The 22,169-nt window shown below is 53.6% G+C and overlaps 2 protein-coding genes across 11 annotated transcripts in view; both read left to right on the top strand.

Moving 5' to 3' along the window:
- Positions 1-22,169, top strand: part of ppfibp1 (PTPRF interacting protein, binding protein 1 (liprin beta 1)) — a 49,325-nt gene that overhangs the window by 15,693 nt on the left and 11,463 nt on the right. For 2 of the 10 annotated variants that reach the window (XM_031898460.1, XM_031898457.1), the window contains exons 2-14: positions 7,732-7,816; positions 8,226-8,431; positions 12,816-12,902; positions 13,006-13,119; positions 13,236-13,367; positions 14,059-14,160; positions 15,841-15,933; positions 16,257-16,349; positions 17,165-17,282; positions 19,475-19,536; positions 19,801-19,885; positions 19,995-20,143; positions 20,857-20,990. In XM_031898460.1, coding sequence (XP_031754320.1) covers positions 7,753-7,816; positions 8,226-8,431; positions 12,816-12,902; positions 13,006-13,119; positions 13,236-13,367; positions 14,059-14,160; positions 15,841-15,933; positions 16,257-16,349; positions 17,165-17,282; positions 19,475-19,536; positions 19,801-19,885; positions 19,995-20,143; positions 20,857-20,990 — 1,439 coding nt within the window. In that variant the 5' untranslated portion in view covers positions 7,732-7,752. Of the gene's footprint in view, positions 1-3,091; positions 3,167-7,731; positions 7,817-8,225; positions 8,432-12,815; positions 12,903-13,005; positions 13,120-13,235; positions 13,368-14,058; positions 14,161-15,840; positions 15,934-16,256; positions 16,350-17,164; positions 17,283-19,474; positions 19,537-19,800; positions 19,886-19,994; positions 20,144-20,856; positions 20,991-22,169 lie in introns of those variants that run through there. The other 8 variants (XM_031898465.1, XM_031898462.1, XM_031898463.1 and 5 more) reach the window with 6 other exon arrangements.
- stk38l (serine/threonine kinase 38 like) overlaps positions 1-22,169 on the top strand; it is a gene marked incomplete at its 3' end in the record, with an annotated part of 387,778 nt that overhangs the window by 355,492 nt on the left and 10,117 nt on the right. The window contains 1 exon segment of the mRNA NM_001006752.3: positions 15,062-15,643.

The following is a 22,169-nucleotide window of genomic DNA, read 5'->3' as shown; positions in this document are numbered from 1 at the left end:
GGACCCCCAGTCACACAGTGTAACCCCCTGCGTTACTCACATAAGGATCTTGCCGCGCGCAGTGTTTTCTTTTCTGAGATTTTCCAAGCCCCCAGTTTCCCTCTGAGTGAATGTTCCCCCCGCGGGGCCTGAGCTTTTACTATAAATGGTGAGCGGCGCAGACACCACATTGCAGGGGGCAATTCTCACTGGTGGAGGCTCCTTGTTTGGGGGGGAATGAGCAGAAATGTGTAGTTGGTGCCAGTGGGGGGGGGGGGCACAGGGCCCGGGCATAAAATCAGCTTTTTAATATTTATATTTTTTCTATTATTAAATGTGCCGGAGTTTTGTTTGCTGTGTCTTAGCCGAGCTTCCTTATCCCACAGCCTTGAGTGTATAGATAGAGCCACTGCCATAAAGCAAGGCAAGACTGCTGTGCTTATACCAAACAGGAAGCAGAGACAGTCACATGGGTACCGGGAAATACACTCCCCCGTGCACAGGAAGTAGAAACAGTCACACGGGTACCGGGAAATACACTCCCCCGTGCACAGGAAGCAGAGACAGTCACATGGGTACCAGGAAATACACTCCCCCGTGCAAAGGAAGCAGAGACAGTCACACGGGTACCGGGAAATACACTCCCCCGTGCAAAGGAAGTAGAAACAGTCACACGGGTACCGGGAAATACACTCCCCCGTGCACAGGAAGCAGAGACAGTCACATGGGTACCAGGAAATACACTCCCCCGTGCAAAGGAAGCAGAGACAGTCACACGGGTACCGGGAAATACACTCCCCCCGTGCAAAGGAAGCAGAGACAGTCACACGGGTACCGGGAAATACACTCCCCCGTGCAAAGGAAGCAGAGACAGTCACATGGGTACCGGGAAATACACTCCCCCGTGCAAAGGAAGCAGAGACAGTCACACGGGTACCGGGAAATACACTCCCCCGTGCAAAGGAATCAGAGACAGTCACACGGGTACCAGGAAATACACTCCCCCGTGCAAAGGAAGCAGAGACAGTCACACGGGTACCGGGAAATACACTCCCCCGTGCAAAGGAAGCAGAGACAGTCACATGGGTACCGGGAAATACACTCCCCCGTGCAAAGGAAGCAGAGACAGTCACACGGGTACCGGGAAATACACTCCCCCGTGCAAAGGAATCAGAGACAGTCACACGGGTACCAGGAAATACACTCCCCCGTGCAAAGGAAGCAGAGACAGTCACACGGGTACCGGGAAATACACTCCCCCGTGCACAGGAAGCAGAGACAGTCACATGGGTACCGGGAAATACACTCCCCCGTGCACAGGAAGCAGAGACAGTCACACGGGTACCGGGAAATACACTCCCCCGTGCACAGGAAGCAGAGACAGTCACCACGGGTACCAGGAAATACACTCCCCCGTGCAAAGGAACCAGAGACAGTCACACGGGTACCGGGAAATACACTCCACCGTGCACAGGAAGCAGAGACAGTCACACGGGTACCGGGAAATACACTCCCCCGTGCAAAGGAAGCAGAGACAGTCGCATGGGTACCGGGAAATACACTCCCCCGTGCACAGGAAGCAGAGACAGTCCCATGGGTACCGGGAAATACACTCCCCCGTTCGAAGGAAGCAGAGACAGTCACATGGGTACCGGGAAATACACTCCCCCCGTGCACAGGAAGCAGAGACAGTCACACGGGTACCAGGAAATACACTCCCCCGTGCACAGGAAGCAGAGACAGTCACACGGGTACCAGGAAATACACTCCCCCGTGCACAGGAAGCAGAGACAGTCACACGGGTACCAGGAAATACACTCCCCCGTGCAAAGGAAGCAGAGACAGTCACACGGGTACCGGGAAATACACTCCCCCGTGCAAAGGAAGCAGAGACAGTCGCATGGGGTACGCGGAAATACACTCCCCCGTGCAAAGGAAGCAGAGACAGTCACATGGGTACCAGGAAATACACTCCCCCCGTGCACAGGAAGCAGAGACAGTCACACGGGTACCAGGAAATACACTCCCCCGTGCAAAGGAAGCAGAGACAGTCACACGGGTACCGGGAAATACACTCCCCCGTGCAAAGGAAGCAGAGACAGTCGCATGGGTACCGGGAAATACACTCCCCCGTGCAAAGGAAGCAGAGACAGTCACATGGGTACCAGGAAATACACTCCCCTGTGCAAAGGAAGCAGAGACAGTCACATGGGTACCAGGAAATACACTCCCCCGGGCACAGGAAGCAGAGACAGTCACATGGGTACCGGGAAATACACTCCCCCGTGCACAGGAAGCAGAGACAGTCACATGGGTACCAGGAAATAAAACCCATTAATCTGTATTCCATTTCCCCCAGGGAGAGGCAGATGTTGGGGTTAATCAGGGCAGGAATTGCCATCTTTTCGGGGAGGGGGAGGCACTATAATAATGAGGTGGGAAGCTGGCGGGGGAGGGGATACAATGCAAGGAATGCAGTGCTGCAACAGGCAGGTAACACCCATGTGCATTGGTGCATAGGATCCCATTGTCCTTATTCCATTTAGTTGCACCTGGGTACAGAAGGGAGAAAATAGCACTTGTTCAGGAGTCGGAACAGCAGCGAATGGTGGGATGATGGGGCAGGCTGGGCCGCTGGGGTAGTTCACCTTTAAATTAACTTTTAGTACAATGTAGAGAGTGATATTCCGAGACAATTTCCAATTGGTCTTCATTTTTTATTATTTGCGGGTTTTGAGTTGTTTAGGTTTTGGTTCAGCATCTTGCCAGTGTGGCATTTAAGCAGCTGGTTGCTAGGGTCCAATATCCCCTAGCAACCAGGCAATTGTTTGATCAAAACGATCAAAAATAAAACATGAAGACCAATTGAAAAGTTGCTAAGTCTAGGCCATAGAGTTAATCTGAAGGTGAACTTCCCCTTTAATCCATGCGGTGCGTTTCGGAGCGGCGCTGTACTGACCCAGAAACCCGCTCGCCGCAACTTGTAGCACCAATAAAAGTGTCTTGCGTCTCCTCTGCGGCTAAAATTAGCCGCTGCTTTTATTGGCTCGGCCAAGATTAACCCCCGGGTTGAGAGGATGCGCTCATCCCATCATCCCAAACCTGTTAGTCTCCCTATCCCAGCGGGTTGCAGTTGGTCTGTTCCTGCGTGGCGGCTACAATGTAGCAGGAGTCGGGTCTCCTCCAGGTCTGTGACTGGGCAGGGGAGGGGTTAATAGCTCCCTATTCTTTCATTGGGCAAAAATACCCTATAGCATTTGCTCTTCGGGTGTTGTCGGACTACAACTCCCAGCATTCTTCCTACAGCCTACCAATCCTGCATGTAATTACCCAGAATGCTGTGCAGTGGAAAGTTAAATATTTGGGTTATTTTACTAAAATATGTTGTTTTTTTGTATAATTCCCGTAAACAAACACGCCCTTCCCCGTGGCCAAATTTAGCACAAGCTCCCCCCGCGCGCTGTTTTGGCCGCCCAGCCCTGCCGTGTCCTTCCCCTGGTCCCAGTATAATCGCTGCCTTGTTTTCCCATAGAGACAAAAGCCGGCTTCTTCCAAACGGAGCCAGGCCCTTAAAGGGGAAGTTTGCCTTTATATTCACTTTTTGTATGATGTGGACTATGGTGTTCTGTAAAAGTTGTCATTGGTCTTTTTTTAGAATTCGAATTGTAACTGGTGTTTGGTTGCCAGGGCTCAGATACCCTAGCAACCTGGCTGCTCTTAGGAAGTGTAAAGGCGAGATGGAAAGTAGGGGGGCTGTATAGAAGTATGAGAAAGCGCCACTGCCGTAAAACCCCCACAGAAACATTGGGGTAACCGTCACCCCGCTATAGTTCCAGGGGTACCCCGGGCACAAATAAGCACTCACCCCAAATCCCCCCCTAACTGGCCTTCAGGCTGGGCCCCCTTAGCCCATAACAAGGTTACAGATATATAGAAACATTGGGGTAACAGTCACCCCGCTATAGTTCCAGGGGTACCCAGGGCACAAATAAGCACTCACCCCAAATCCCCCCCTAACTGGCCTTCAGGCTGGGCCCCCTTAGCCCATAACAAGGTTACAGATATATAGAAACATTGGGGTAACAGTCACCCCGCTATAGTTCCAGGGGTACCCAGGGCACAAATAAGCACTCACCCCAAATCCCCCCTAACTGGCCTTCAGCCTGGGCCCCCTTAGCCCATAACAAGGTTACAGATATATAGAAACATTGGGGTAACAGTCACCCCGCTATAGTTCCAGGGGTACCCAGGGCACAAATAAGCACTCACCCCAAATCCCCCCCTAACTGGCCTTCAGGCTGGGCCCCCTTAGCCCATAACAAGGTTACAGATATATAGAAACATTGGGGTAACAGTCACCCTGCTATAGTTCCAGGGGTACCCAGGGCACAAATAAGCACCCCAAATCCCCCCCTAACTGGCCTTCAGGCTGGGCCCCCTTAGCCCATAACAAGGTTACAGATATATAGAAACATTGGGGTAACAGTCACCCCGCTATAGTTCCAGGGGTACCCAGGGCACAAATAAGCACCCCAAATCCCCCCCTAACTGGCCTTCAGGCTGGGCCCCCTTAGCCCATAACAAGGTTACAGATATATAGAAACATTGGGGTAACAGTCACCCCGCTATAGTTCCAGGGGTACCCAGGGCACAAATAAGCACCCCAAATCCCCCCCCTAACTGGCCTTCAGGCTGGGCCCCCTTAGCCCATAACAAGGTTACAGATATATAGAAACATTGGGGTAACAGTCACCCCACTATAGTTCCAGGGGTACCCAGGGCACAAATAAGCACTCACCCCAAATCCCCCCCTAACTGGCCTTCAGGCTGGGCCCCCTTAGCCCATAACAAGGTTACAGATATATAGAAACATTGGGGTAACAATCACCCCGCTATAGTTCCAGGGGTACCCAGGGCACAAATAAGCACTCACCCCAAATCCCCCCCTAACTGGCCTTCAGGCTGGGCCCCCTTAGCCCATAACAAGGTTACAGATATATAGAAACATTGGGGTAACAGTCACCCCACTATAGTTCCAGGGGTACCCAGGGCACAAATAAGCACTCACCCCAAATCCCCCCCTAACTGGCCTTCAGGCTGGGCCCCCTTAGCCCATAACAAGGTTACAGATATATAGAAACACTGCTGTGGGTCGGGGTGCGACTGCGTACGTGTGGGTGCTGGGAGTCGGATACTCAGGGTTGCTCTGTTCCCGGCCTGAGAGAAGCAGCAGTAAAGGCTTAAAGGGAAACACCAGGCTGGGTGGGGCTCTGTTTAGGGAAGAGATGAGAGATGGCCGTGGGCAATTAAACAGAGCTTTGTCTATTAATTTTTCTTAGTGTTGGTGTTACTTCCCCTTTAATTTACAGCTTAAGTCTGAAGACCTTTCAGTTGGAGCCAAGTGTGCCGCAGGGGCTGGGGGAGCGTCAGTGTGAGGGGTGGGACACCCCTCTGCCATTGCACCTGTACTCTGGGGGCATTACTAGGGGCATTTATCAGTGCAGAAAGGGGAGGGATGCCGGGTGGGGGGGTTTGTACAGAGCAGATTCTCTTCCTTGTTCCCAGATATCAAGCCCAGTCTTGTTCTGACTGTCATCATTATTATTCCTGGGCCTCTGTGAAACTGCCTGTTCTGCTGCTTGTGCTCTCGTTTTAAAGGGACATGCCCCTCAGTGGCTCCAAAGCTACTACCCCAGGGTTCCCTGGGTATCTGGGGGGGGGGTACAGTGGGTTCCCTGGGTATCTGGGGGAGGTACGGTGGGTTCCCTGGGTATCTGGGGGAGGTACGGTGGGTTCCCTGGGTATCTGGGGGAGGTACAGGGGGTTCCCTGGGTATCTGGGGGGGTACAGGGGGGTTCCCTGGGTATCTGGGGGAGGTACGGTGGGTTCCCTGGGTATCTGGGGGAGGTACAGGGGGTTCCCAGGGTATCTGGGGGGGATACAGGGGGTTCCCTGGGTATCTGGGGGAGGTTCAGTGGGTTCCCTGGGTATCTGGGGATGTACGGTGGGTTCCCTGGGTATCTGGGGGAGGTTCAGTGGGTTCCCTGGGTATCTGGGGGAGATACAGGGGGTTCCCTGGGTATCTGGGGGGGTACAGGGGGTTCCCTGGGTATCTGGGGGAGGTACGGTGGGTTCCCTGGGTATCTGGGGGAGGTACAGGGGGTTCCCTGGGTATCTGGGGGAGATACAGGGGGTTCTCTGGGTATCTGGGGGAGGTACAGGGAGTTCCCTGGGTATCTGGGGGAGGTACAGGGAGTTCCCTGGGTATCTGGGGGAGGTACAGGGGGTTCCCTGGGTATCTGGGGGAGGTACAGGGGGTTCCCTGGGTATCTGGGGGGGTACAGGGGGTTCCCTGGGTATCTGGGGGGTACAGGGGGTTCCCTGGGTATCTGGGGGAGGTACAGGGGGTTCCCTGGGTATCTGGGGAGGTACAGGGAGTTCCCTGGGTATCTGGGGGAGGTACAGGGAGTTCCCTGGGTATCTGGGGGAGGTACAGGGGGTTCCCTGGGTATCTGGGGAGGTACATGGGGTTCCCTGGGTATCTGGGGGAGGTACAGGGAGTTCCCTGGGTATCTGGGGCAGGTACAGGGGGTTCCCTGGGTATCTGGGGGAGGTACAGGGGGTTCCCTGGGTATCTGGGGGAGGTACAGGGAGTTCCCTGGGTATCTGGGGGGGGGTACAGGGGGTTCCCTGGGTATCTGGGGGAGGTACAGGGGGTTCCCTGGGTATCTGGGGGAGGTACAGGGAGTTCCCTGGGTATCTGGGGCAGGTACAGGGGGTTCCCTGGGTATCTGGGGGAGGTACATGGGGTTCCCTGGGTATCTGGGGGAGGTACAGGGGGTTCCCTGGGTATCTGGGGGGGGTACAGGGGGTTCCCTGGGTATCTGGGGAGGTACGGTGGGTTCCCTGGGTATCTGGGGGAGGTACAGGGAGTTCCCTGGGTATCTGGGGGAGGTACATGGGGTTCCCTGGGTATCTGGGGGAGGTACAGGGGGTTCCCTGGGTATCTGGGGGAGGTACAGGGGGTTCCCTGGGTATCTGGGGGGTACAGGGGGTTCCCTGGGTATCTGGGGGAGGTACAGGGGGTTCCCTGGGTATCTGGGGGGGGATACAGTGGGTTTCCTGGGTAGACATTACGGTAGGTAGGTTCCCCCCCGTGTTGTTCCCATGGGTTTCTCAGGAACAGATACAATTCGTTGGCAGGACAGTTTCTGATTGGTTGGAGCCATCGGGGGCCCCTGGGGGTGCTGAGAAGACACAATAACCCCATTAATGTAATTGCTCGGCTCATCATTCCCGTTCTGCGGGTTTTCGTGCAGAGTTTGCCCCGCGGCGCTGCCGGCAATGAAATTGACTCTCCGGGGCTCGTAATGTCTGCCCGCCGTGCACTCTGGGTAATGAGGCGGTGGGGGGTCTGCGCTTTGTACATCTCTGCCCCCCGGGGGGGTAGAACACTGGGCCGCTGTCCAGAACAGCAATTAAAGCAAATGAGGCAATGGGGCAATTTAGCTTCTGCCTTTTTCCTTATATGGCGTTTGCAGAACTGTAACTCCCAGGCAGCGAGACGATGCAGTGCTGTTTTATTGGGGGCTACTTTCAACCAATCAGGATGCACTTTGATGTGGTTTTACTCTATCTAACTGGCTAAGCTGCCCTCTTGCCCCCATTAGTGGCAATTTCTGATGGGGAGGGGCAAAAAAAGAAATAAAAAACTGTAGTCTGTCCCCTACTGACCAACGTTTGTTATTGCAGGGAGCGCTGAGCGGCGGGAAGATGATGACGGACGCAAGTGAAATGTTGGCCGCCGCCTTGGAGCAAATGGACGGCATCATTGCCGGTGAGTTAGACTCCGCCCCTCCGCACACAATGGTTCAGTCCCCTGGGGGGAGAGGGAGGGCCCAATATTGTGCTACTGGGGGGCAAGTTGTTCCTTCCAAAGCCTCACCTGGGGTATCCTAGTACTGACCCCTTTCATTTGGACTTGCCCCATAATGGGGCTCATTTATTAACACTGGGCAAGTTTGCCCGTGGGCAGTAACCCATGGCAACCAATCAAATTGTTGCATTCATTGTTCTACCTGCAGCGGGCTGAAAAAAGACAATCGCTGATAGGTTGCTATGGGTTACTGCCCACGGGCAGATTTGCCCAGTGTTGATAAATGAGCCCCAATGAGTCAGACCACGCCCACTGAGTTTAGAGGCCACGCCCCCGTGTCCTAATGCACCCCTTCTTGCTTCCCCCTCAGGCTCCAAGGCCCTGGAGTACTCGAATGGGATATTCGATTGCCAGTCGCCCACCTCGCCCTTCATGGGCAGCCTGCGGGTGCTGCAGCTCATCGAGGATCTGCGGGGCATGTTGGAAATGATGGAGACGGACGAGCGGGACGGGCTGCGCTGCCAAGTGCCCGACTCCACCGCTGAGGCCCTGGTGGATTGGCTGCAGAGCCAGATGGTACGGTCACATGGCTTGGGATCTTACTGGGTACTCTGGGACCTGCAGGTGTGACTGCTGCATTGTGGGAGGGGCCTTATTGTTCATGCTCAGGGGGTGGGGTGGAGAAGTCTTGTTCTGTCTGCTACGCCCACTGGTACCTCTCTAACTGCCCCCTAGCCACCACTGGTACCTCTCTAACTGTCCCCTAGCCACCATTGGTACCTCTCTAACTGCCCCCTAGCCACCACTAGTACCTCTCTAACTGCCCCCTCGCCACCACTGGTACCTCTCTAACTGCCACCTAGCCACCACTGGTACCTCTCTAACTGTCCCCTAGCCACCATTGGTACCTCTCTAACTGCCCCCTAGCCACCACTAGTACCTCTCTAACTGCCCCCTCGCCACCACTGGTACCTCTCTAACTGCCCCCTAGCCACCACTGGAATGGGCTGATTACTGGTTCTGACAGTCGCAGGGAGGGGAGTGGGCGGAGCTATGACACATTCCCAGTTTATAGAGAGAAATTTACTGCCCAGCAATTACCCCGTCAGCATTACTGGGTGAGCAACGTGCTGGTTATATGCCCCGGAATGCTTGTAAAATATAAATATTGCCCTCAGCGGGTCACATGGTCATGAACTGGGTCACATGGTGTGCTAAGAACCCGCATAGAAGCCTGTAATTGTGCCCCACAGGATAGGTCGGTACTGAGAGGATGGTTCTGTATGGTATTGGGTTTCTGGGTTCTGTGTGTCTGATTGACCAGAACCAACAGGTCCGTTGCCCCCAGCAGATCATTAGTAAGGATAGTGGGCCCCACTGGTATAATCTTGGGTCATGATGGCTGCTAACTGGTGTGACCGGACTCAGAACCAACTACCCTTGGTTTTGCCCTGGTACCATATGGCTGGTTCTGCAGCAGATCCAGGCTGTACTGACTTGTGCCCATCTCTCAGCAGGGATTAGAGATACTCAGTAATGATGGGCGGGGCAAGAGGGAGGAGCCTGTGAGGAACATAGTTGGTTCTGATCCAAGTGGCTGCACATGAATTCCCCCCCCCCCCACCTGTTATATAATGGCAGAGCCTCGGTGCCAGAACCATTTATTCTCTCTCTTAATGAACTTGGAACTCCAGCACCAGAACCCATTATTATTATTACACACAGATGCCGGGGCAGAACCAGCTCTTATTGTGCCAGGGGTTTGGGCTGCAACGTGGCGCCGCTGGGATCTCTCTAATACCCCGGGGCTGTTTCCATAGCAGGTTATGGAATAAATACACCGACCCCACTGCCCAGTCCCGAACCACAGATGTTCTGGTTCTGTATTGTCGCCCGTTGTTTTCTGTATCCCGTTTAGTGAGTTCTGGCACCGAGGCCCTGCCATTGGGCTGCGTTATATAAACCCCGGGGGGGGGGTTAAATCACATGACGAAAGAAGAAGCCTCCCTGTTCCAAACAGCTTACAATTCATTGGCCGTAGGGCAGCACTAAAAGTGTGAGAAGGGCTGGCTGAATAGAGTGGGGCCCTCAGTGAGAGTGTGGGGGGCCCTCGCTGTGAGAGTGTTTGGGGGGGCCCTCGCTGTGAGAGTGTTTGGGGGGGCCCTCGCTGTGAGAGTGTTTGGGGGGGCCCTCGCTGTGAGAGTGTTTGGGGGGGGCCCTCGCTGTGAGAGTGTTTGGGGGGGCCCTCGCTGTGAGAGTGTTTGGGGGGGCCCTCGCTGTGAGAGTGTTTGGGGGGCCCTCGCTGTGAGAGTGTTTGGGGGGCCCTCGCTGTGAGAGTGTTTGGGGGGCCCTCGCTGTGAGAGTGTTTGGGGGAGGGGCCCGCTGTGAGAGTGTTTGGGGGTCCCAGCTGTGAGTGTCTGGGGGGGGTCCCCGCTGTGAGTGTCTGGGGAGGGGCCCGCTGTGAGTGTGTGGGGGGGTCCCCGCTGTGAGAGTGTTTGGGGGTCCCAGCTGGGAGAGTGTGGGGGGGCCTGCTGTGAGTGTGTGTGGGGGGTCCCCGCTGTGAGTGAGCGTGTGGAGGGGGTCCCCGCTGTGAGAGTGTTTGGGGGTCCCAGCTGGGAGAGTGTGGGGGGGCCTGCTGTGAGTGTCTGGGGGGGGTCCCCGCTGTGAGAGTGTGGGGGGGTCCCAGCTGGGAGTGTGTGGGGGGGTCCCCGCTGTGAGTGTGTGGGGGGGGTCCCCGCTGTGAGAGTGTTTGGGGGTCCCAGCTGGGAGAGTGGGGGGGGGGTCCCCGCTGTGAGTGTGTAGGAGGGGGTCCCCGCTGTGAGAGTGTTTGGGGGTCCCCGCTGGGAGAGTGTTTGGGGGGCCTGCTGTGAGTGTGTGGGGGGGGTCCCCGCTGTGAGTGTGTGGGGGGGGTCCCCGCTGTGAGTGTGTAGGAGGGGGTCCCCGCTGTGAGAGTGTTTGGGGTCCCAGCTGGGAGAGTGGGGGGGTCCCCGCTGTGAGTGTGTTGGGGCAGGGTCCCCACTGTGAGTGTGTGGGGGGGGGGAGTCCCCGCTGTGAGTAAGCATGGGGGGCCCCTGTGAGAGTGTGGGGGCTACAACTGGTTCATCATTGGGGACGAGGGAGGTTTCTTTCATAATTGAAGTTGTTCCTGGGCACTTTGTGTTTCCCTTTGTTGCAGTTTATTAAGAATAAAGATCAGATACCCCCGTGGCAAAGCTTTATAAGTGCATCTCGGGGGTGGGGGGGGGGTGCAGGGGGGTAAGTGCATGGCGGAATTTTCCGGCCCAGTAAATCCTGCTCCTGTGCCGTCACCCCTGCAGGGCCCATTACTTCTCATTACACAAGTGATTTTCCCTCGCTGGCCGAGTGTTGCCTTTGGCCGGAGTGTTACTTGGCTGTTACTCTGCATCCAGCGTCTCGGTGACTTCACTTTCGGGGCAGAGTTCTGGCCGGGGGGGAGGTCGGAGCGGGAGCGGCGTCTGCCCGGGTTTGGCTCATGGAAAGACTGAATTGTGAAGCTGACAGATGCGCCGCATAAAATTTGGTGGAGACAAAAAGGGACAGGCCGGGGCGCCTGGCGTGACTAATGAGCTGAGCCGGGGTGGGGAGTCGGGTTGTGCATCGTCTCCATTTCACCTGCTGCCCGTCTCTGGGTGCTCTGTGCTGGGTTTAGGCTGGGCCGGGGGTGGGGGGCCGGTACCATGAATTTGCTGCCGTCGGCCATAAAACAAGAAATAAAGATGGAAAGAACTTTGAGGAGCTCAAAGGGGCATATTCTTATAAAGAGGGTAAGTTTTCTGGCTGCGTCTGCGAAACTTGAAATTGTCGCCGTCTTATTTGTAAGTTTGCGATCTGTGCTGGCCAACTGCTTTAACCCTTTCACTTCCGCTTTGATTCTTGTGTTCTTTCCCATCAGGGCCATTTCTGGGGGGGCAATTTTATTTTACCCAGGAATACATTCTATCCAATGTGGCTAAATATGGCTTTCTACCCCAAATTACCAAACTTCAAAGGTTTGCTCAAATTTCCACTTATTCTAAAGTTATTTAAATTGGCTTGCAGCATGCAATTTACAGCACCTTTCCTCCCACATGTCATCAGACACACAGATAAACCCCCCAAAATATGAATGCCGGGGGTCTTCTGAACAGTTTGACACCCAACATGCATAGGGTTAACCACAAAGCTGGCATGTAGAGACCCCGAAATGAAAGCAGTGCGCTGACAGCTGGCATGACTGATGAGTGGGGCTGGGGTGGGTAGTCGGGTTGCTACAGAGCATCGTCTCTATTTCACCTGCTGCCGTCTCTGGGTGCACTGTGCAGGGCCAGGGCTGGGGCTATTAACATGAATTTGCTACCGTCGGAAATAAAGATGGAAAGAACCTGGAAGAGCCCAAGAGGGCATCTTCTTATAAGGAGGGATACGTTTTCTGGCTGCGTCTGAGAAGGGAAAGAATTTTACTTTGTCTTAAAATTGTCTATGCCGGTCAATTGCTTTAACCCTTTCATTTACACTTTGTGTTTTGTGCTCTTTCGCATCAGGGCCATTTTCTGGGGGGAACTTTTATTTTACCAAGGAATACATTCTTTCCAGTGTGGCTAAATATGGCTTTCTAAATTTCCAAAGCTCAAACTACGACTTATTCTAAAGATTTTTTTAAAAATTAGCTCACAGCATGCAATTTACAGCACCTTTTCTCCGACGTGTCATCAGGCACAGGGACAAACCCCCCAAAATGTGAATGCCGGGGGTCTTCTGAACAGTTTGAGACCCAACACGCATAGGGTTAACCACGTAGCTGGCATGTAGAGACCCCTAAAATGAAAGCAGTGGCAGACATGGATTGTATTTGTTCGCCATTGTCTGGGGCAGTTGTACCCCGGGCCCACTTAAGAGGGAGGGGCCCCAGCTTTTGGATCAGTAGCACACACTCTAACACTTGCACCTCTCCCCCTTATAGGTAAATGGGCACATTTCGGGCAACGCCACGATTTACCAGGAGAGGTTGGCCCGGCTGGAGAACGATAAGGAGTCGCTCGTCCTGCAGGTACAGGAATTGCAGCTTAGGGTACTGACCCATAATGATGCCTGTACTGGTTGCGGATATGCCGTAAGTCTCCTCACCTCTGCACCTCCTGTTGGTTCCGCAGGTGAGCGTTCTAACGGACCAGGTGGAGGCCCAGGGGGAGAAGATCCGGGATCTGGAGTTCTGTCTGGAGGAGCACAGGGAGAAGCTGAACGACACAGAGGAGATGCTCCAGCAGGTACCTGGCACTGAGAGGGTTAAACCAATTCCCCATTGGGCATTGCCAGTGAGCCAGTTGGTCGCTTAGGGGATCAGTGACTCCGTATTGAATTTAACCCTTTGTCCCCCCCACAGGAACTGGTGAGTCGGACGGATCTGGAAAGCCAGAAACTCGACCTGATGGGCGAAATCTCCAACCTGAAGCTGAAGTTGGCGACTGTGGAGAACGACCGCAAGGAGTTCGAGGAGAGGTACAAAGATACAGAGGTGAGTGGGGGGGGACCCCGAATTATACACAGTCTCCCCTATACACTGGCACCGTCTCCCCTATACGCGGGCACCGTCTCCCCTATACGCGGGCACCGTCTCCCCTATACGCGGGCACCGTCTCCCCTATACGCGGGCACCGTCTCCCCTATACGCGGGCACCGTCTCCCCTATACGCGGGCACCGTCTCCCCTATACGCGGGCACCGTCTCCCCTATACGCGGGCACCGTCTCCCCTATACGCGGGCACCGTCTCCCCTATACGCGGGCACCGTCTCCCCTATACGCGGGCACCGTCTCCCCTATACGCGGGCACCGTCTCCCCTATACGCGGGCACCGTCTCCCCTATACACGGGCACCGTCTCCCCTATACACGGGCACCGTCTCCCCTATCCGCGGGCACAGACGGTGGCCTATTCTGGCCAATCTGGTACCAGCACAGTTGAGTTGTTTGATAGGGTTTGGGGATTGGGCACCAGTTTGTATCTCTGTAGGGCGGTTGGGGCAGTTCCAGCCGTGGGTTCAATTCCGACTGCATCTCCCAGCACTTTATGTGACTGGGTCTCCGGCGCCGGTGTTGGACTGTACCATTTGAAATTGGAAGAAGGGGGGTTTAGCTCAGCCCTGTGCATCATCCCACATTCTTATTGCCTCTTCTTCCTCCCTCCCCCCCCCCCCCGCGGAACCCAGTCCCTGCACCGGGTCATAGCGGATCTCAGGCAACAGATGGAGAAGGTAGAGGTGGAACTTGCTCTGTTCCAGGACAAGAGGTTACAGTACGGAGATCAGGAGGTGACCCCCCACCCCCGTGCATGGGAGTGGCCGCATGGATTTGGGCAGTTGTTGCCCACAAGAGCGCTCCAGGAGCGATTTAATCCTATGGGAGTGTGCTGCATGCTGGTTAATTAGTGCAATTATAATTAGGCCCTGGCATCACCAGGTAACACCCCCGGGGCAGTTATCTGTCTATACAGATATACAGGCATGGGATCCATTATCCAGAAAACCCCACGTCCTAAGCATTCTGGGTAACAGGTCCCATACCTGCATGTATAATGCCTGGGATGGTGACTATGTACAGAGAATATCATTCAGTGCTCTATCCTGGGGGGGTAGGATTAGTGCTGCCCCAATAATGCATGTTTATGCATGTGATTGTGGCCCCTGGGAGCCCCTTTCCAACTGGATCAGGGATATAATTATGGGTTGGGTACAGCTTATTGTGTGCCCAGAACATTCCTTCTCTGTATATTTGTATTTATACATATGGGTAGGGGGTGCCATAGTGTTTCCCTTAGACAGTACAGTATGGGGGTACAGCTTATTGTGTGCCCAGAACATTCCTTCTCTGTATATTTGTATTTATACATATGGGTAGGGGGTGCCATAGTGTTTCCCTTAGACAGTACAGTATGGGGGTACAGCTTATTGTGTGCCCAGAACATTCCCTCTCTGTATATTTGTATTTATACATATGGGTAGGGGGTGCCATAGTGTTTCCCTTAGACAGTACAGTATGGGGGTACAGCTTATTGTGTGCCCAGAACATTCCTTCTCTGTATATTTGTATTTATACATATGGGTAGGGGGTGCCATAGTGTTTCCCTTAGACAGTACAGTATGGGGGTACAGCTTATTGTGTGCCCAGAACATTCCTTCTCTGTATATTTGTATTTATACATATGGGTAGGAGGTGCCATAGTGTTTCCCTTAGACAGTACAGTATGGGGGTACAGCTTATTGTGTGCCCAGAACATTCCCTCTCTGTATATTTGTATTTATACATATGGGTAGGGGGTGCCATAGTGTTTCCCTTAGACAGTACAGTATGGGGGTACAGCTTATTGTGTGCCCAGAACATTCCTTCTCTGTATATTTGTATTTATACATATGGGTAGGAGGTGCCATAGTGTTTCCCTTAGACAGTACAGTATGGGGGTACAGCTTATTGTGTGCCCAGAACATTCCCTCTCTGTATATTTGTATTTATACATATGGGTAGGGGGTGCCATAGTGTTTCCCTTAGACAGTACAGTATGGGGGTACAGCTTATTGTGTGCCCAGAACATTCCTTCTCTGTATATTTGTATTTATACATATGGGTAGGGGGTGCCATAGTGTTTCCCTTAGACAGTACAGTATGGGGGTACAGCTTATTGTGTGCCCAGAACATTCCCTCTCTGTATATTTGTATTTATACATATGGGTAGGGGGTGCCATAGTGTTTCCCTTAGACAGTACAGTATGGGGGTACAGCTTATTGTGTGCCCAGAACATTCCCTCTCTGTATATTTGTATTTATACATATGGGTAGGGGGTGCCATAGTGTTTCCCTTAGACAGTACAGTATGGGGGTACAGCTTATTGTGTGCCCAGAACATTCCCTCTCTGTATATTTGTATTTATACATATGGGTAGGAGGTGCCATACTGAGTGCAGGGGGGCCGCTGACAGATCTGTTATCCCCCCCAGGGGTTGGTGCAGGAGATGAATGAGCTGCGGCTGCGCGTCTCGGAGATGGAGAATGAGAGGTCCCAGTATGAGAAGAAGCTGAAATCCACTAAGGTAAATACGAGTTTGGGACGTTGGTAATTAGCACAGTCCGGAGAGTGGCAGGTTTAGGAGAAGTGACCCCATTGGCTGGCAGTGTTGTACTATACATAAAGGGGCGGTATATGCGCCCAGAGATACGCCCATCAGTACCAGTTTGTGCGGGGGGGGGGGTACCACCCAGCCCCAGGGAAAGGGGGGAGACCCTTGTTCCAGTAACAGTAGGCAGTAAAGCAGCCGATTAGCGTGACTTTGGATGTTTACTTCCCCTTTAATCTCTCACAATGGCTTCTGTCTGCTTCCCTCTTGCCATCCCGGCGCTGTCTCTCTGCCCCCAGCCCCTAATGGCCAAGCTCTCTAGCATGAAAATCAAGGTGGGGCAGATGCAGTACGAGAAGCAGCGCACGGAGCACAAGTGCCAGACCCTCAAGGTGCGGTAGTTGCCGGGGCAACGGCGACCCCTTTCCCGTTGCCGCTTTGTCCGAGTGTCGTTAACGGTTTGTGCCGTTGCTGTGGTTTCTGTCTGTTTCCCCCCAGCTGGGGGGGCAGTTTAAAGCCTGCTGCCCTGTTACCCCTCTCCATACCCCCTTGTGGCCAGATTGCATTACATCAGTTCTGTTAAAGGGGAAGCAAACCCCTTACTTTATTTTACAGTTTACTTCCGATGGTTTCTTCCATCCCCTCCCCCTAATTTTGGCATGGAATGTTCCGCATGTGTTATTATCTAGATTTAAAGGGACACTACCAGGAAAGAGTCAGGGGATTTGGGCCGGAACAGGTTCCTGGTTCTGTTCATTTCCGGGCCCTGATTATTCTGCCGTTGAGTCGGATGAGGCCGCAGCCAGTGAACCAGATGGTGGCGCTATTCTGCTGCAGCCCCATAGGAAACAATGGCGTACAGGCTGGCGGTGGTGGGAAGTGGTACTGCAGCCAATCAGTTTGATGGTAGTGTCTCTTTAAGAATTTTTTTTTTTTTTTTTTTACATATGCCCACGTGCACGAGAGGGGGCAGTACCTAAATATAAATACCCTTGGCCACGTGACGCGGGCACCCTACATTGTACAATTGTACATTGATTGGCACGGACAGGGGCTGTAACACTGCATGGGGACATTGTCCGCCGATTGTGACTTTCCTGCTCCGTGTGGTTTGTTCCGCGTAACGTCTGATTGGATGCGGCATTGTGAGCAGTGCGCATGATTGGCTTCCACCGAGCCGCCATTTAACCCTTATTCCCTGGTGCAGGATGAACTGGCGCTGCTGAAGGATGAACTGGAACAGAGGGAGGTCAATATCAACACACTGAAGGAGAAAGCAGAGCGCCCCCTGGAGGCGGCCGACTTGGGCACGGGGGCTGAGAAAGGTGAGAGGTGCCATATGTAGGGGTGATGCAGGGTATTAATGGCTGCTCTCTATCCCATGGTCAGGCAGGAACCTCCCCCTGGGTAAGTGAATCCAATCTCCCCCCAGTACTTACCCAGGTACAGAGCTCTGATTCTCTGTACTTCCTGCTCCTGGGCTGCTCTCTATCCCATGGTCAGGCAGGAACCTCCCCCTGGGTAAGTGAATCCAATCTCCCCCCAGTACTTACCCAGGTACAGAGCTCTGATTCTCTGTACTTCCTGCTCCTGGGCTGCTCTCTATCCCATGGTCAGGCAGGAACCTCCCCCTGGGTAAGTGAATCCAATCTCCCCCCAGTACTTACCCAGGTACAGAGCTCTGATTCTCTGTACTTCCTGCTCCTGGGCTGCTCTCTTTCCCATGGTCAGGCAGGAACCTCCCCCTGGGTAAGTGAATCCAATCTCCCCCCAGTACTTACCCAGGTACAGAGCTCTGATTCTCTGTACTTCCTGCTCCTGGGCTGCTCTCTTTCCCATGGTCAGGCAGGAACCCCCCCCCTGGGTAAGTGAATCCAATCTCCCCCCCAGTACTTACCCAGGTACAGAGCTCTGATTCTCTGTACTTCCTGCTCCTGGGCTGCTCTCTTTCCCATGGTCAGGCAGGAACCCCCCCCCTGGGTAAGTGAATCCAATCTCCCCCCAGTACTTACCCAGGTACAGAGCTCTGATTCTCTGTACTTCCTGCTCCTGGGCTGCTCTCTTTCCCATGGTCAGGCAGGAACCTCCCCCTGGGTAAGTGAATCCAATCTCCCCCCAGTACTTACCCAGGTACAGAGCTCTGATTCTCTGTACTTCCTGCTCCTGGGCTGCTCTCTTTCCCATGGTCAGGCAGGAACCTCCCCCTGGGTAAGTGAAATCCAATCTCCCCCCAGTACTTACCCAGGTACAGAGCTCTGATTCTCTGTACTTCCTGCTCCTGGGCTGCTCTCTATCCCATGGTCAGGCAGGAACCTCCCCCTGGGTAAGTGAATCCAATCTCCCCCCAGTACTTACCCAGGTACAGAGCTCTGATTCTCTGTACTTCCTGCTCCTGGGCTGCTCTCTTTCCCATGGTCAGGCAGGAACCTCCCCCTGGGTAAGTGAATCCAATCTCCCCCCAGTACTTACCCAGGTACAGAGCTCTGATTCTCTGTACTTCCTGCTCCTGGGCTGCTCTCTTTCCATGGTCAGGCAGGAACCCCCCCCTGGGTAAGTGAATCCAATCTCCCCCCAGTACTTACCCAGGTACAGAGCTCTGATTCTCTGTACTTCCTGCTCCTGGGCTGCTCTCTTTCCCATGGTCAGGCAGGAACCCCCCCCCTGGGTAAGTGAATCCAATCTCCCCCCAGTACTTACCCAGGTACAGAGCTCTGATTCTCTGTACTTCCTGCTCCTGGGCTGCTCTCTTTCCCATGGTCAGGCAGGAACCCCCCCTGGGTAAGTGAATCCAATCTCCCCCCAGTACTTACCCAGGTACAGAGCTCTGATTCTCTGTACTTCCTGCTCCTGGGCTGCTCTCTTTCCCATGGTCAGGCAGGAACCCCCCCTGGGTAAGTGAATCCAATCTCCCCCCAGTACTTACCCAGGTACAGAGCTCTGATTCTCTGTACTTCCTGCTCCTGGGCTGCTCTCTTTCCCATGGTCAGGCAGGAACCCTCCCCCTGGTAAGTGAATCCAATCTCCCCCCAGTACTTACCCAGGTACAGAGCTCTGATTCTCTGTACTTCCTGCTCCTGGGCTGCTCTCTTTCCCATGGTCAGCAGGAACCCCCCCTGGGTAAGTGAATCCAATCTCCCCCCAGTACTTACCCAGGTACAGAGCTCTGATTCTCTGTACTTCCTGCTCCTGGGCTGCTCTCTTTCCCATGGTCAGGCAGGAACCCCCCCCTGGGTAAGTGAATCCAATCTCCCCCCAGTACTTACCCAGGTACAGAGCTCTGATTCTCTGTACTTCCTGCTCCTGGGCTGCTCTCTTTCCCATGGTCAGGCTGGTGTCCGTTGCTATAGACACAGAATCAGGGAGACTGCCTGGTGAGACGGGGCTGATCCGCGTGTCACCCCCACACTGTTATTATTGGGTATGTGGGCAGTAATGAATGCTCTCGGGGGGGGGGGGGGGGGTACGTCATTACTCAGACTCCTCCCCTACCCACAAACACCCTGTTGCCTCCCTGCAGATGTCGAGGTGCAGAAGATGAAGAAGGCAATGGAGTCGCTACAGGCTGCCAACGAGGAGAAGGTGCGTAGCGCGGCCCCCCCGGGGGGCAGTACCATTACCCTATAGTGCCCCCCGTCCCCTCCCTCAGCCAATGAGAATTCACCCCACTTCATAAACTCTCCCTCTAGTGTCCAAACTGTTGTTGGACTACAACTCCCAGCATCCTTCAGCAGCCAGTAGCCAGTTCTTTAATAGGTTTAAAACCCTCTGAATTTGCTCCTGGGTGGGAGGGGCCACATACAAAAGGGCACCCCCACTTATTGCCCCTTACCTGTCCCCCCACAGGAGCAGAAGATAGAGGAGCTCAGGCAGTCTCTGAACCGGTACAAGAAGGTGCAGGACATGGTGGTTATGGCGCAAGGTAAAAAAGGTAAATATTCCGTGGCCTTTGGTCAATTTCCCCTTTAATCCCAGCATTTTCTATGGAAACAAGATATTGGGGGTCTGTGGGCTCCAACGTTTGGGGGTTTTGCTTTCAGGCAAAGACGTGGAAAGTGACGACTCGGTGATATCCGGCTCCAATTCGCTGGTGTTCGATGGCATCGCGCTGAGTGACGCGGACAAGTCTCCCTCCCCTCTCCCCATATCGACCACCCCCAGCCCTGAGGAACTCCCCGCGGCTCAGGAGGTAAGTACCTGGGGGGGGGTTCCCCTTTGAATTAACTCTTAGTATGATGTAGAGAGTAATATTCTGAGACAATTTGCAATTGGTCTTCATTTTTTATTATTTGTAGTTTTTTAGTTATTTCATTTTCAGTTCAACAGCTCTGCAGTTTGGAGTTTCAGCAGCTATCTGGTTGCTAGGGTCCAAGTTACCTTAGCAACCAGGGAGTGGTTGGAATGAGAGACTGGTATATGAATAGGGGAGGGGCTGAATAGAAAGATAAGGAATAAAAAGTAACAATAACAATAAAACTGGAGCCTCACAGAGCAATAGGGTTTTGGTTGCTAGGATCCAAGTTACCTTAGTAACCAGGGAGTGGTTTGGATGAAAGACAGGAATATGGATAGGGGAGGGGCTGAATAGAAAGATAAGGAATAAAAAGTAACAATAACAATAAAACTGGAGCCTCACAGAGCAATATGTTTTTGGTTGCTAGGGTCCAAGTTACCTTAGTAACCAGGGAGTGGTTTGGATGAAAGACTGGAATATGGATAGGGGAGGGGCTGTATAGAAAGATAAGGAATAAAAAGTAACAATAAAACTGGAGCCTCACAGAGCAATAGGGTTTGGTTGCCGGGGTCAGTGACCCCCATTTGAAAGCTGCAAAGAGTCAGAAGTAGAAGGCAAAGCAATCCTATTGGATAAGAGGCTGAATGAGCCCCTGGTTCTGTTTCCAGCAGCCCAAGGTGGAGTTGCACACGAGTATCCTGCAGGTCTCCATCCCCTCCTTCTCCTCGCTCCGGCCCTTCCAGCGGCAGAATGAAGAGTCAGCTCCTTCGCCCAACATGGACGCCTCTCCCCTTGACGTTGGGTAAATGCCCCTCCCCGTGTCTGGGGTTTCCCTGCCCCTCGCCCCGTGATCTTCTTGCTTTTCTGATTCTGGGGGAACCATTGGGATTTTATGATGGTGCTGATCCACGGCAGGCAGGGGATGCTGGGAGTTGTAGTTTTGGGGATGCTTCAAACTAAGGATAAGGGATCCCCAGTAGAAGTGATGGGAGGGGGAGGTGCATAGCATTCAGGCAGGGGATGCTGGGAGTTGTAGTTTTGGGGGATGCTACAAACTAAGGATAAGGGATCCCCAGTAGAAGTGATGGGAGGGGGAGGGGCATAGCATTCAGGCAGGGGATGCTGGGAGTTGTAGTTTTGGGGATGCTTCAAACTAAGGATAAGGGATCCCCAGTAGAAGTGATGGGAGGGGGAGGTGCATAGCATTCAGGCAGGGGATGCTGGGAGTTGTAGTTTTGGGGATGCTTCAAACTAAGGATAAGGGATCCCCAGTAGAAGTGATGGGAGGGGGGGTGCATAGCATTCAGGCAGGGGATGCTGGGAGTTGTAGTTTTGGGGATGCTATAAACTAAGGATAAGGGATCCCCAGTAGAAGTGATGGGAGGGGGAGGGGCATAGCATTCAGGCAGGGGATGCTGGGAGTTGTAGTTTTGGGGATGCTCCAAACTAAGGATAAGGGATCCCCAGTAGAAGTGATGGGAGGGGGAGGGGCATAGCATTCAGGCAGGGGATGCTGGGAGTTGTAGTTTTGGGGATGCTATAAACTAAGGATAAGGGATCCCCAGTAGAAGTGATGGGAGGGGGAGGGGCATAGCATTCAGGCAGGGGATGCTGGGAGTTGTAGTTTTGGGGATGCTATAAACTAAGGATAAGGGATCCCCAGTAGAAGTGATGGGAGGGGGAGGGGCATAGCATTCAGGCAGGGGATGCTGGGAGTTGTAGTTGTGGGAGAGTCTGTCAATTAATCCAGAGACTCCTGGGACTTTTTAACCCTTCTCTGGCCAACATATCCACCTGCACAAGTCACTGAACTCTTTAGGGCCAGTGGGGGTTCCATACTTTACCACTAGGGGGCACTGTTCCCCCAAGGCAGTGAAAGAGCCCTAAAAACACAGTCATTTAATGTTGCCTTTAAAGTTCCTATCGGCCAATCGCTGAGGCCCCTGCATTCCCGAGAGCATTAATTCCACCTCTGTTTTGT

This window comes from Xenopus tropicalis, chromosome 3 (assembly GCF_000004195.4).
Source record: "Xenopus tropicalis strain Nigerian chromosome 3, UCB_Xtro_10.0, whole genome shotgun sequence".
NCBI classification, from domain to species: Eukaryota; Metazoa; Chordata; class Amphibia; order Anura; family Pipidae; genus Xenopus; species Xenopus tropicalis.
The sequence above is the reverse complement of the archived record's forward strand: the minus strand, read 5'-3'. Positions and strand labels throughout refer to the sequence as shown.